General features: G+C 44.7%; 1 protein-coding gene across 2 annotated transcripts; it reads right to left on the bottom strand.

Moving 5' to 3' along the window:
* Positions 1-5,011: 5,011 nt before the first annotated feature.
* rasip1 (Ras interacting protein 1) lies at positions 5,012-14,867 on the bottom strand. Of its 2 annotated transcripts, none has more exons than XM_034128117.1 (16): positions 14,577-14,867; positions 13,841-13,962; positions 13,159-13,610; positions 12,727-12,987; positions 12,444-12,646; positions 12,162-12,326; positions 11,341-11,545; positions 10,706-11,004; positions 10,447-10,608; positions 9,574-9,614; positions 9,120-9,274; positions 8,849-8,961; positions 7,564-7,852; positions 5,836-5,999; positions 5,618-5,759; positions 5,012-5,531 (listed from the first exon to the last, which is right to left on the bottom strand). In XM_034128117.1, exons 2-16 carry the CDS (start codon positions 13,960-13,962, stop codon positions 5,353-5,355), a joined length of 2,952 nt encoding a protein of 983 aa, XP_033984008.1. In that variant the 5' UTR covers positions 14,577-14,867; the 3' UTR covers positions 5,012-5,352. The 2 variants fall into 2 exon arrangements, with proteins under 2 accessions (XP_033984008.1, XP_033984006.1); XM_034128115.1 differs by having other exon boundaries at positions 12,414-12,646; positions 14,577-14,866.
* Positions 14,868-15,214: the final 347 nt, after the last annotated feature.

The raw sequence follows: 15,214 nt of genomic DNA, 5'->3' as shown, positions 1-15,214 counted from the left end.
AAAGCAAGGAATGAGATGGGATGGGATGACTGGAAAGAGATAGGTGAGATGGTCATGGAGACACAAGCCAATTACCATAGAAAAAACACGGTGATGCGATGGAAGAGAATGACTGACCAAAGATAACAGATTATCACCCCTATATAGGGTGTTGGGCGGCAGCGAGGCACAACAGTGGGACAGGAAGCGATAGGGGCATGTCACAGGAAAGGCAAACCCCTTTAATCAGACCCTGATTCAGTGACAGTGAGTGTGAAGACACATATTTGTGGCTGGTGAATCTTTGGGTTTGACTGACAGCTCCTCTTTATGACTCACTTACCCGGCTTTTCTACTGTCTCCTTATCCAGATTAGCATCCCCTCTACAGTGACCTGCTAAATCTGACTTTACCTCAGCATCTACTAACAAGTCTTCCTCCTTTTTGTCTGGCTGCTGGTGCTGATTTGGGGGCAGCCGGTCGTCTGTAATTGTTTTGAGCTGCTAAATTGCACCAGGAGGGATTGGATTACCTACCACCAGGGTAGTCCCCCCCTTCTTGTTTCCCCTGGATTACATCATGAGTTCAGGCTCCTTCATCTGTGAGTAAGCACATACCTCACAGTCACAGGGGAGGCCAGAAACATGTCTAATGTGTTACAACAAAAAGTTGGTTAATGGGATATATGGAGGAGGGCAGGAAGTGTCAACAGTCCTTCCTGCAGATGGTTTTCTATTCATCTCCAATGAAAAGATAAGAGATGTTAAGGACGGTTGATGGTGATCTAGTTTCTGTTTATGCATGCCGGTGTGTGAGATTGTATGTGTCTGTTCTTATTGTTCCTTTCTGGCCTAAACCCAGCCTTTTCAGTATTCAGATCATACACAATGAACTACCCAGAAGGAAATGAAATGTTATCCATATAAAACTCCCCTGGGTGTCTTATCTTCTGTGACAATGATTTATTCCAGTAATATCATGATCACAGCATTAACCTTGGCCAATTACAGTAACAAAATCGAGATAGATAAATAATATTCCGGCCACAGTCTGGGCTTCTTCTCTCAAAAGCTACGTACTGATTCATCTTCAAAGTGAAAACCATTTTTGCGTGACAAAGCAAGTCCTGTAAGTCGCCACTCAGGGAACACTTCTGCAGGTCAGATCAACATTGTAAAGCTCAATAGAGGTACAGTAAAGGCAGACATTGTGAGGTGCAATGCATGAGACTTTAATTGTACTTTATGGTGTGGTTGTACAGAACAAATTGGGGTCAGAATTTGATCCAGTGAACGCGGACAGTTCGGCCTCTCTCTTGTACGTTTAGGTCAAAACCTCATTTAATGACTTTGTGCGGTTCCCTGGCTTTTCGACCCATCTGAAACAGCTGACACAAGGCAGTTAGGTGGGTGTGTGAGTTTTGAGGTGAGGCAGTGAATGGCACATGCAGACAAGGAGAGGTGACTCTGTGTTTTTGGTAACTCCATTAAAGAGAACCCCTGGGAGGTTTGGACGACTGACAGCTGAGGTGGAGCCCAGGGCAGCCAGGCAGGAGGGAGAGTGTTTTCATGTGTTTATGTGTGTGTTTTCCTTCACTACTGGGACTTATATATATGGCTGCAGGGCTGTCTCTCAGATCTGCAGCTAAGTGTGACGGGGGTTCACTCAGGGGTATAGGAAAAGGCCCCGGGGACGACCTGTGGAATAACCCTGTTATCCTCCGGGGAGTGATCCTTTTGAGGTGCGGTCCCCCACCACCCTTCACCTTCAATGTGCCGAATCAGTGGAAGCCAGAAGCCCGGAGAGTATCCCTGACACTAATATGGAAAAAAGCCTGTTTGGAGCGAATATAAGGGCAAATATTATTCTTCCTGAGCGTAACCACGGCGAGCACCTCTGACCTGGCAGTGAAAGTGCTGAAACAAAAAGCCCAAAGACTTTTTCTGCCCCATCAAAGGAGAGCAGCATAAAATAAACATGGCCATCAGATTACCACGCTGAACACGGGGCCGCGTTAGCCCGCGCCGACTGCCCTGCTGCCCAACCCCATAGCTCTATGGGAGTTAAGTGTGGGGTCCGCTCAGTCAACACCATGACGCAAAATGGAACAAGCCTCTGACAGAAGCCCCGGGCTGATGGAATAAGGCCCCTACCCACAGGCCCACAGGCCCCCCGGCCCGAGAGAAACATACTGAGCGAGTACGAGAGAGGCAGGAAAGCGGGAGGAAAGAAGACGAAAGGAGGGAAAAGGTAGATGAGGACATTTTTTGAAAAGAGGAAAAAGACCACCAGTTCCAAATTTGGTGGCACTGGTCCTGACCCAAACTGAAAAGCACACACATTACATACACATACACAACGCTCTGCTGCCCCTGAGAAGCAGCAGGCCAAGACAGAAAGCCGCCAGTGGAGAGAAGGCCGGGGCAGGGCAGGGCAAGGCGGGTGCAGTGGTTGGTGGTGGTGGTTGTAGCTGCCAGTGAGACTGTGAGGCTTAGCTGGCTAGTTATACTAACAGTGGACAGCCTCAGCCCGGTGGATCTGACCTTACAGGGCTTCTTTTATATCCCCGCGTGTGCCTGGGTGCATTTGTTTGTAGGGGAATGCATGTGTGCACCCAAAAGAAAGTGTGTTTGTGTGTGCATTTCTCGTTCAAGTGACGTAACCAGGAAAACAGATCTGTCCCTTGAGGAGGACCAAGGCTTTTCTCTCGACCTTTGAGTCATCTGACTGAGGCCCCGTGGTCCATTTCATCCACAAGGCTCCCCATCTCCAAACTCAGCCACAGTCTGTCGTCTGTCTGCATCTGACTGATTTCCCTCACGGCACCTATGACCTTCTAACCACTCTTCTCAAACCTCTCGTAGATTCCTACACCCCCTGTCTGTCTTTTGGTCTGTCTATGACCTAACAGAGATTCCTCTGCTCCATTGTTTCCTTCTTAGCCTGAACACAGGACTGAGCCCGGAGTCATGCACCATGTTCCACTAAAGCTTATTCTCCGGTGACTGTGATCCTTAAATATTCTAAAGCATCAGAATGAGATGTTTCTTTATTTGTTTGGAGCCAGACTCATAAAAAATAACACAGCCCCCCCACGATTTAGTCCCCACTGGTATGAAAACCAGATTCTGTTATGTTTTGGTAATTATGACTCCTTTGGACCCACATACTTTCCCCGAATATCCTGATAAAACATGTCTCACAGCTACTGTTCCATCAGTAGCCCTACAGTCATGGTATTCTGCTCTTTCCCCTGACGTATGACTTGAAAAACCTCCTTATACTTCGGGCTTTCGGATGACGCAGGGCTCAGGTAAAGTGTTACCAGATTACAAATAGATCCTGAGGCCGTTCCAGGTTGTAGCTGTTAGTGTTAAGTGTGAGAGCCATGGGCCCTTTCTGGTTCCTGAAAATGACTCCTGTGTGTAACAACAATGAACACAATCACTGTGGTCCACTGGGCCTCACACCAGCAGCATTGCATTACCGTGCTCGCCTCCCTACTGTTCTCCTTTTCTTTTCATCCTTCGCTCTTTTCTCCTCTGACTCAGCTGTTTTGTAGGAAACTCCGTCTCTTTGAAGAAGGGTAGAATCATTCATTACTCGACAGCAAGGAGAGAGACGCAGATGATAGGGAGAGAATAACTGCCCCATTGTCTTCACCCTCTCCACCCCTCCATCCAATGATAATTGTGTTGGGCTAATTACAGAGAGCTGCTACAACAGGTGTGGGACTCTGCACCTGGGTAAAGAAGTATACGTAGTGCGATTGTGTGTGTGGGGAAAGAGAAAGAAAGAGGATTGTGTGTTTGTATGACTACGCAATTCCTGGTGAAAGTGTGTATGTCATTTTGTGCGTGTCAGTGATTGAGATCACAGAAAAACCGTGTGTGTGTCACAAGCTTACAAAACCTTACATGGTACTTAATGGTACTCAGACATGGGTCACTGTATTGTATCACAGACTACTGTAATATCATACAATCACCATAGACCTACACCAGTGTAAACCCCATCTGTGGTTAATTATAAAGCTACAGACCACATCTGTTTGACATTACTGGAAAGTTGAAATTAGCACACAAACAGTCTCACTCTCACTCATACACCACATTGAATTTCAAATGAGAGTGATTACAATCACTTAATTGATAACTGTGACCACAGGGAGCCTCTTCTTATGAATCATAATCTATAAGCGGTCTTTGTTTTTGATGTCAGCACAGTAAGAAACTTGGGAGACAGAACCGGAGGCAACAGTGATGATGTAAGCAGGGGGTCTCTCACGGGACTAATGGGTTTTTTAGCTTTTTACCGTAAAGGAATTCAACTGAGAGGCTGACCAGAAGAAAGGAAGCCATTTGGTCGGGAGTATGATAAGTTGAGTTTGTGTAGACGTCATAGAGCTTCACTCTCAAAACAAAGTAAGCTGGGAACTGTTTTTTAAACAGGGCTGGTCGACTAGACGGGGAAATTGACTGAATGTTTCTAAATTGTAAGATTTCAAGTGAAGCTGTTACTCACTCCTGTTGATGATATCACCTGTCTGCTGTCTCATAACAGCCACTTTGTAATTTAGGCTTAATGAGCTAGGTTTTTTTATTGGGCCAAGGGATTGTCCCACATTAATGAAATCGGAAACCCTACTAATCAGACCACTTGTGTGTGTCACATCAAGAAAGGGAAATGAAAATATCCCCTGCTCTTGAGCCTGAGGCTTTGACCTTTACGACAGCTCACCTTGATAAAGGTAACCTTTGTGTGTGGTCGTCGCAGTCTCATTTGCTTGCTTGAGTCATGCCCCCTTTCCCAAATGCTACCATGATTACAGGAAATGAATGAGAGTGAGACTTCAAATCAGACGATAATGTAGCAATTCTACCTGCAGACTCATCATTTTACGTCAAAGGGGAATGCATGCTGCATCGCCACCGTGTGGAATATTCCTTTGGTGTTAAAGTTGATGCCAGTGCCAAGCCCAAGGGGCCCTGCTGTGGGAAACAAGCTTGTCAAGGATCACACGGAAACTGTAGGCCTTTAGGACTAGAATTTTATTAAAAACAAGTAGTTTAAAAACATGCATGGAAGCCAAGTAAAACAGTCACGTAAAGCATAACATCGTGTGGCCCCACAGACACGGGGTTTCACTCCTTGATTTAAAATAAAATCTATAAAGACATACCAAAGCCAATACAATTATTTTACTTGAACATTTCTAAATGGATAAATGCATTGATACGGAAATGTCATGAAAATCAACAACCAGCTAACAAAATGCAGACAACATGTCCAGTTTGCATTTTTTTTCTCACTGTGTACATTTTGCTGTTTCTTCTGATTTCCTTTTCACTTTGTGGACAAATATGGGCTTCTTTAAAGCCGAGTCCTCTGATTGGCAGGTAGCTCATCCTGGTCAAGTCCCCACAAGAAGGTGCGGAGACGTGTCACTTCCTTGTGGAGCTCAGGGCTCGGGATTGGCTGGGAGAGGTCGAGGTGTGGAGTCTCATTTGGCAGGATTAGAGGAGGATGGTCCAAAAAGCTCTCAAAGATGTCTAGATGAGAACAAGAAAAGAAAGAATTGACTCAACAGAAAATGTCAATGGTTGGATTCTCACTGTTTTTTTGTTTTGTATATTACCTCCACTCAGTTCTGTGCCTGGCAGAGGGGCCCAGGATGCCGGTGGGGCTCTGGTTGGACCCAGCTTGTAATGGGTGAGCAGGTGGTGCAACTGGGAAGGGCTTAACAAGACATGATCCTCCTGTAGACTGGTCCAGGATGACTGGAAGAAAAGAGGTTATAGTCACTAAATAAGACTTCTTGGGCGGGAAGGCTTTCTGATCATGAAGCTGTATTACCTGGATAAGTCGAGTCTTGGGTATGCACAGGAAGTTGACTGTGACTGACAGTTTCTTCATGAACTCAGAGGCTATGTCTCCTAATCCCGCCCCCTGTAGCCAGTCCAGAACCAGGTCCAAGTTTGTACGGATCTGGACCGCTCTTGACCAAGAAAACAGACCATCTTCAGAGAACAGAGAGAAAATAATTTGTTTCAGAGAACGCTTAAACAGGGGCTCTGACCCTTAAATTAGACCTCCTTTTTTGAAAGAAGAAACAACACAATCTTCCTTTTACAAATGAAAAGTTTAATTTATAAATGAAAGACCAAGCTCAATGTTTCAAATGTTATGTCTTCTTTTAGGTGTATTTAACAAAACAACTTGGTTAGGTTTGAGAAAAGATAATTGTTCGGGTTTAAAAGCAATAATTCTTCACGTAACACAACTTCACGTAACACAACTTCACGTAACACAACTTCACGTAACGCAACTTCACTTACTGTAACGCAAATTCAGGTAACACACCTTCACGTAACAGAAATTCACGTAGCGCAATTTTACGCAACATATCTTCACGTAACAAAACTTCATGTAGGACAACATTGTGAAACACAACCTCACGTAACAGAAATTCACGTAGCGCAACTTTACGCAACATATCTTCACGTAACAAAACTTCATGTAGGACAACATTGTGAAACACAACTTCACGTAACACAACCTCACGTAACGCAACTTCACGAAACGCAATTTCACGAAACGCAATTTCACGAAACGCAACCTCACGTAACGCAACTTCACGTAACGCAACTTCACGTAACGCAACTTCACGTAACGCAACTTCACGAAACGCAACTTCACGTAACGCAACTTCACGTAACGCAACTTCACGTAACGCAACTTCACGTAACGCAACTTCACGTAACGCAACTTCACGTAACGCAACTTCGCGTAACGCAACTTTGCGTAATGCAACTTCGCGTAACGCAACTTTGCGTAACGCAACTTCACGTAATGCAACTTCACGTAATGCAACTTCACGTAACGCAACTTCGTGTAACGCAACTTCGCGTAACGCAACTTCGTGTAACGCAACCTCACGTAACGCAACCTCACGTAATGCAACCTCACGTAACGCAACCTCACGTACGCAACCTCACGTACGCAACCTCACGTACGCAACCTCACGTACGCAACCTCACATACGCAACCTCACGTACGCAACCTCACGTACTCAACCTCACGTACTCAACCTCACGTAACAGAAATTCACGTAGCGCAACTTTACGCAACATATCTTCACGTAACAAAACGTCATGTAGGACAACATTGTGAAACACAACTTCACGTAACACAACCTCACGTAACGCAACTTCACGAAACGCAACTTCACGAAACGCAACTTCACGAAACGCAACTTCACGTAACGCAACTTCGCGTGACGCAACCTCACGTAACGCAACTTCAAGAAACGCAACTTCACAAAACGCAACTTCACGAAACGCAACCTCACGTAACGCAACCTCACGTAACGCAACCTCACGTAACGCAACTTCACGTAACGCAACTTCACGTAACGCAACTTCACGTAACGCAACTTCAAGTAACGCAACCTCACGTAACGCAACCTCGCCTTTTTTTGTTGTTGCACCAATCATAATCATCATCAGACTACTAACTTTGAATCTTATCCACATGCGCTCCTGTTACATTTCAACAGCCTCACTTCAGCCTGAGCCCTCTCACCTCTCTCTAGTAAAGTGTTGAGCAGGGAGGTGTTGGTGAAGAAGAAGAGGTAGCCAAAGGTTTGGGAGGTGAGAGGTGGGGAAAGACACGCCTCCCGCGACAGCATCAGGGAACAGCGGTACACTTCCACCAGCCCGGCAACTTTGGGTGGTAAAGCAGACACGTCATCCTCCTCTCCTTCACCTCCTTCTTTCTCTCCTCCCTCTGCAGCCCGAGCTTCATCCTTCCCCTTCTCCTCCCTGGAGAATGGGTTGGATTCAAGGAGAGCTGGAAGAAGTGAGTACAGTGTCTTTGTGGACAGAAAAGAGAAAAGATTAGTTACTGTACTGTGTTCAGGAAAATAAAACAAATATATATATTTCGCCTGAATGTAGAAGGCAACAGACTATATTGGGGTAAAATATGATAAAGATTGATAGAGGAAGTTCCACCATCGTCGTGCAGGTTAACAAATGTCTATAGGATGGATTGCCTTAAAATGTTGAAAGTCATGGGGTCAGGGTCAAGTCACTCTTCACCATATGTACTGCCATTTCATCCCTGCACGTTGTGCATACTGCATTTTTTTATTAGATGACCACTGTGTGGCTTTTGTAACCCTCTGTAACGTGACATAGCTTTTCATGGTGAAAAATGTATTGAATGCTGTTGGATGGTTTCAAACAAAGTGGATCTGGTGAATTAAGTGTCAGCTTGTTGGGAATGTATAGTGTTAAGATCAAAACCCTTTTAAAATAGCATTACCTTTTCATCTGTAGGCTTGTAGGGCATGTTCAAAGCCCATTTTTAGTCACAAGTGATTGGTGTAAAAGTCCAAGTCCAAGTGTTTTTTGATTTTATCAACTAGAGTCTAAAGTCATCAAATGTGTTACTTAAGTCCACACCTTTGGTTTAAGGTGATAACAGTGAAAAGAGTGACAAAATGAAGTATACTTAAATCAGACATTATGTTTATAAAATACAGTCTATTTTCAAGTGTGCTGTAGAGTCACAATATTCTCCCAGAATGCAAATCACAAAGGGAAGGGAGGAGCTCCTCACAGCTTGAAATTATTAAAATTAATTGTGGTAGGTGGTGACAGGGCCCCCAATAACAAAATATCAATGAATTGTTTGTCTAATATGTAAGTGCTTCGTTAGACATTTCGTTGTCTCTTTGTGAAGTTGAATTGGCAGTGGTATTCCTGGTGTCACACGCATAAAGCCTTACAGTATGTTTATAAGTATACTATTGGCTCAAACAGCATAGTAACAATAACAACAGTGGGTTACTTTTCAACTGTACCTTGGTGAGGTGATACACACACTGTTGGAAGGTGTGCATAATGACGTCATCCAGCTGCGCCAGAGCTTCTGAGCAGGTGTCCATGTCAGCTGTCAAAACTGGGTCCCCCGGGGCTTTAAAGAAAAGATCGGTAAGAACAATAAAGATTTTGTGCCCAATTTAATCTGTCCATCTTTGTCAAAGTTATTAGGTCATTCATTAAAAGGACATACTTCTTAAGGTATTTTTTGACATGAATAAGTGATTTACATTTTATTTAAATCACTCTCACCTTCAAACTCCCACTCTTTCTCCATGGTTTCAACTTTGACCTGGAAGAAGTTTAGGAGCTCTGTGGCATTTGACATCCAGAACATCAGGGGTCGAAGGTCAGACGAGAGTTTCTGAACATTGGGCGTGCTGATCTCACATTCTTGCTCTGTGGAACTGGACACATTTGCACAATGCTAAAGTTATGTGAGCTGTAAAATAATTGTGAGCATTCTCCTGTCAGTGTTGTGTTTATGCTTTAAAACAGAAAGACACCATACTGCGTGTAAAAATAGCTGGAGTATTTATAACTCGGCAATATTTGAGCCAATGTTCACCATCACCGTCTTGCAATGCTTTCATCATACCACAAAAATGTGCCAAAGACATAACAGCTCACGCACAAATGTATCAAGAATCACTCAGCAGATGATCTCTAAACAGACGAATATGACATGGAACAAAAATGTCCTTACTTTTGTGTGGGATGCTTATCGCCAAACTCCTTAATGTTGTCCTGTAAGAGACAGACAGAACAGAGGACAGACATCGCGGGTGAGTGTGGGGGTGGAGTGGAGTCTAGCCTGCAGCCAGGACAATTACAGCACATTTTCCAGCAGGAGGGCAGTGACATCAGCTCATCCTCACTCCTCTCCACGACATAGCAGGCCCCAATGAACGGCACATGTCTGTCTGCTGGTTTTTCTGTCTGATCTCAATCTGTCTACATGAGGTTTTCTGACAAGCTGGTTTAAGAAGGACATATTCTCAATAAAACTGTCCCAAAAATTGTTCAATGCTACACGTTGCTCCACAGATTGAACCTAAACTAACATAAAATATATTTTGAAATTGTAGCTTTAAAAAATGGATATGTTGAGCTGTGTGGTTAGAAACATGGCAATCACAGTCAGTCCAGCTTTAAATATTTAAACTACTTAATGGAGTGACATTGATAGTTCCTAGTACCACCATTAGATGATTTGATTCAGACATTTACTTCTTATATTGTAGTAGCTATGCTGAGCCCCTGACCTTTAATCTAGCACCATCATCAGGTCAACATTAAAATATGTCCAAAACTTTGAGCATATAGATGTAGCATCTAGCTAAAAGCATAGCTGTGGCTGAGTACGTTTATTTTGTATTTATTGGACATTGTTACGCCTTTATTATAGAGCAACAGAAAGCAACTCAGAAATGAGCTCATAAAGAGAGAGGGCGCAAAGCTGAAGGTTGTGTTGGTTGTTGTGGTTCATGGTTGGCACAATATCTCCAAGGCCAGCAGGGCCCCCGACAAATACTTTTTAATTAAAGATTTAGAGCTGTGTTTTTTTCTTTTTACTTACCCAGACAATTTCTTTAATTAGATTGGCTGACTTGAGTAATATCTGTGGTGTGAGCGCGGGGTCCAGGTGTTTGGAGGCATGATCGATCATGATTGACAGGAGATAAGCAGGAGCTAAAGGCCCACCTCCAGAGTCTGGGGAGGAATTGTTGGAGATTATCTCCTAAGAGAAAAGTGAGGAACAAAACAAACATGTCATCACCGCCATTTCTCTTCGATAACAGTTACATCGATTTTAAGACTTGATCTTCCTGTCTCACCTGTAACAGAGCATCTGTGTGACGGGGATGGAACTTAAGCACCGCCTCAGTAGAACCAAGGTACTGCCTCAAAGCTTCCTGTCGGTCCACCAACCCTGAGGGGCAGCAGGTGGTGGAGCCATCAGCCTGCCATGGCAAGGTCAATGCCAGCGGTGGAGCTGGACTCACCCGGGGGTCTCGGTACAGGAAAAGGAAGTGGTTCCCGAGTCCAATCACATCCCCAGGCTTTAAGACTGTCTCCCTGTAAAGAGCCACCCCGTTGTGTGTGACTGCGCCTCCTCTGAAGGGCCGCATCAGAGCTGTGATCAAATAAAGTAAGAATAAGGTTAGAGCTTCAACACACATTTGATATCATTATAAATTAATCAGAAAATTGTTTTCTAGATTACTCGTTGGTTTGGTCTACAATATGTCAGAAAATTGTGAAAAACGCATTCCAAGTTCCTAAAATCCAAGGGTATGTCTTCATTTCTTGTTTTCTCAGTCCAAAACCCAAAGCTGATTTTGTGATTTTATAAATTATCGAAATGGTTGGGATTATTTTTCTGTAGTTCTATTCATCGTTAAGGTAGACTTTGAAACAAGAAGTGCACCATGAATCTAAGATGTGATGTGGTTAGTAAGTGTTTTAGTACCTTGCCTGGTGGATGACTCAGGAACAGCTGAGTCTCTCCTGACCAACAAGTGTCTGGCCAAGATGTCCGGAGCAGACAGGAAGGTGTCCACCTTCAGAGGTCTCTTCCCCTTCCTCTCCCTCTCTCTGTCCTTCTCTCGCTCCCTCATCGTGGGCTTTCTTCCAAACATATGTGTATGTCCCGCCATGATGTACAAAACAAAATCCTAAACAAAACACAGTGGAGGGCAGAAGAAAGTCAGGGAGGTCTTTTATCTTTAAGTGCCATAGTTTATATCAATCTCCCATCTCAGAGATGTTGAGTTGAACAGAAGACGGTTGATAAGGTATGAAGTGTGTCACAGTTTTCTACAATGGAGACCTGTGTGAGCTACACAGAGGGGTTTTATGCTTTTCTTGGATACATTGTTGGGGCATTGTGTTGCTCTGATGATGTTTTGTGCAGGATGCTGAATGGGAGAGGCTTGTCGAGGGATGGAAACCCTGATGGTATGTGGCGATTACAGACATGCAGGTATGATGTCATGTACAGGGTGTGTGCACGCGTGTACATCTGCACAAATCCCCTGCCGGTCTGCATACGTGCACATCGATGTGTTTTTACGTTACTTTAGAGTATATTATGGAAATGTCCATCTGTGTGTGCCTGTGTTTATATTGTGTGTGTGTGTGTGTGTGTGTGTGTGTGTGTGTGTGTGTGTGTGTGTGTGTGTGTGTGTGTGTGTGTGTGTGTGTGTGTGTGTGTGTGTGTGTGTGTGTGTGTGTGTGTGTGTGTGTGTGTGTGTGTGTGTGTGTGTGATATCATCTGTCAGCGTGTCTCGCCTTGCTCTGATCGTAACCCTGCAGCAACAGAAAATAGGGCCGGTCTGTGGGTGGAAGGATCAAACTTTGTGACATCACTTCCAGGTCACAGCTGGAGTAATCCTTCTCGTCCTCCGCAGACTGGTTCGTCCATCCAACCTTCGCTTCAGCTTTTGAAGCTCTAATCTGAGGGGGAAATAATAGAAAGTGTGTTAAGACAAGATGGATAGAACATCATAGTTTGTTTGTTCTCCAACACATTATCGCCCTCACCTCTCCTTGCAGTGGGTGGATCATGCTCACAATGTTTTTCCTATCCTGAACTCCTCCGTTGTTGTTAGGACGGTTTCCACGTGGGTCATTGCCGACATGGTTGCCTTGGCGACGCCTCAGACTCAGGTTCATGTCACTGATGCTCCTCCTGAGCTCAGAGTTTCTAGCACGGTGACCTCGCTCGCTCTCCTCAGGTCCGCCTCCTGATGACTTCCTGCCCCGCCAGCGCACACCTGTTGCCCAGACAACCAGAGCATGGTTCAGTCTGACCCCGGGTCAAAGAGACCTGCAGCCTGTTGAGTCTTACACATACCTTGATATGTCTCTCCCTCCCTCTCACGCTCCTTCTCCCTCTCTCTCTCTTCTCTCTCATAGTCTTCCTTTCTCTGGATTTCAAAGCGCCGCTCGAACCCGTCCTTAGGCCGCCACATGTCCACTAATAACAAGGGACATTCCCACGGGGCAACGCTTCTCCGGCTCTCTGTCTCCCATTTGATAGCTCCATCTGGCTGCTGAATGGGCTTTCCAATGACATCACACAACAGGAAGTCCTCTGGGCTGTATTTCTGGAGAACTAGAAGGTAATGGAGGAAGGGAGGAGGAGAGGGGGGGGGGGGGTAATCATTTTTCCACAACACTGCTGTTTGTGTTTACATTAGGTCATTCCCAATTGGTTAAAAATATTTGAGCAAACAATTCCAAGTAATGGGGCTGCAGTGACGGTCAAAGTTTCCCTCCCTCGTACCTGCGTCATCTGTCTCCTCCCTCTCCCTCTCCGTGTACCGAGTGATGACCTGGGCGATGAGCTGCTTGGCTGTAGAGTTACTGTTGGCCAGCAGGGAGCGATAGTTGGCCCCACTGGAAAGGGCATCCCCATAGATCTTGATCAGGCCCGGGGCAGAGGAAGAGGCAGGGGGCAAGTAGTGGTGGGAGGAAGGAGCAGCTGAGTGAGCCCAAAGCTCTCTCTCCCTCTCCCCCACCGCCCGGTCCCTGTCGCTGTTTGAGCGCCCTCGCAGGAAGAGGTGGGAAAGCCGTTTTGTGCGGGACTGAGGCCCAGCAGGCCTCGGCCTGAGGAAGGCCGGGGAAGGAGATGGGGATGGGGTAGGGGAAGCCAGCGAGAGGGTGGAGTTAGAAAGGGAAGAGGAAGGAGCAGAGGGGGCCTCGTGGAGGGAGGCTGCGTCAGAGCTGGTGGTCGACCTGGGAACAACAGAGGAGGGGAAGACAGATGCAGGAGAGAGGAAGGAGAAAGGAAGGGACCAGTCAGCTGTGAATTATGACTGACTAAACAGGGACAAACAACAAGGACTAAAATAAAACAGGGAAGGGTTACAGGGTTGAGGGGATACTAATGACGTGGAAGTAAGATAAAAGCTGTTCATTCAATCAGGTACTGAATCTAACTAAACAAGTTTAAAATTCAGACTGACTTGACAGAGATAGCGCTGGGCCAGCGACCCCCAAGCTTGGCAAAGTGTTTCCTGGGCGAGTTGATCCACAGACCCACTGGGAAATGGAGCTTTCTGAAGCGAGGACTGCCAGACCCCTCCATCTGACAGAGGGAAAGACCCACAAATAGGAAATCTGCAGTTTTTAACTCAATAATCTGCAGTATGTCTAGATACTATAAATGTCCCGATTAATCTAATCTACTAAATCGGCCTCCACATTGTAGAGGAATGTGTGTCAGCAATGCCTGGATTGAAACAATATAACAATGGCATGATGTCACCATCCAAAAAATATCAACAGGATATCTACAGCAGGTTGTCAACATGGTGAAAAAAACAAAAATAAATAACATTAAAACACCCCAATCAGCCCCTGAAATTCATAGAGTGAATTCCCCATTCCCAAACAGGAAGCATCTTCGGTGGGACTCAGGACCAATTGTCGCACTAACTTGGAAATACCCACTGCAAAGGTCACTGCCTGTCCTATTCTTTGTGTTACTTCGATATATATGACCATCAAAATGTAGGTTCACATTTGATAACCTCTTTTAAAGGTTGATTACTGAGAGACTAGTTTTCATACTTTTTGATTCTAGACTGAAAAGACATGCATACTGTCCTAGATGTTGGATTATTTTGAAAACCATGAAATCAAAACACTACTAGACAGAAATACGATTGCTTTTAGTGGATAGATTTAGAATACACTTACCCACTGTTTCTTCTGATCCTTCTTTAGCGTGTTATGATGATTCTTCACCACCGAAATGCAAATACGCAGCTCAGTGTAATCTAATATCCTTGCATGTTTCCTTTTTCCCGTGATAAAATTCCATTTTCAAAAGGCCTGAACCTCGCACACATCAACATAAACATCTTCTATTCTTTATATACATAAGGCTAATGCAGTTCTCTTTACCTAAATACCTTTTTCTTTTTCTTTTCTCTCTAACTGGACACGATCGGTTCCCTCTGTCCCTCTAGCTCTCAGTCTCTCTGGGTCTATAGATAGAGAAACTGGCCCATTGTTCTAAGTGACAGAATTTCCTTCCTTTGCAGTGGACAACACCTATATCCTGACTGAGAGAGAGAGAGGGAGAGATTGGTAGAGAGCAGGATAAGGGTGAATTTACACACACATTTGGGCCTTTGCAACCTTTTAAGGAATTTTACATATACGTTATTAAATACCCGAAAGCATTTTAGAAATACACATTTTGGTCTGGATTAAAAATAAAAGTGTGGCCATTGTTTCATCCTCATGAAGTTTCATTATATTAAAAAAAATGTGCCCAAACAAGGTCTCAAAGCACAACATATTCTTAAGAATGTGGCCATTTAACCTGGTAA

The sequence above is a fragment of the Trematomus bernacchii genome, unplaced genomic scaffold, assembly GCF_902827165.1.
Source record: "Trematomus bernacchii unplaced genomic scaffold, fTreBer1.1, whole genome shotgun sequence".
Taxonomy (NCBI): Eukaryota; Metazoa; Chordata; class Actinopteri; order Perciformes; family Nototheniidae; genus Trematomus; species Trematomus bernacchii.
The sequence above is the reverse complement of the archived record's forward strand: the minus strand, read 5'-3'. Positions and strand labels throughout refer to the sequence as shown.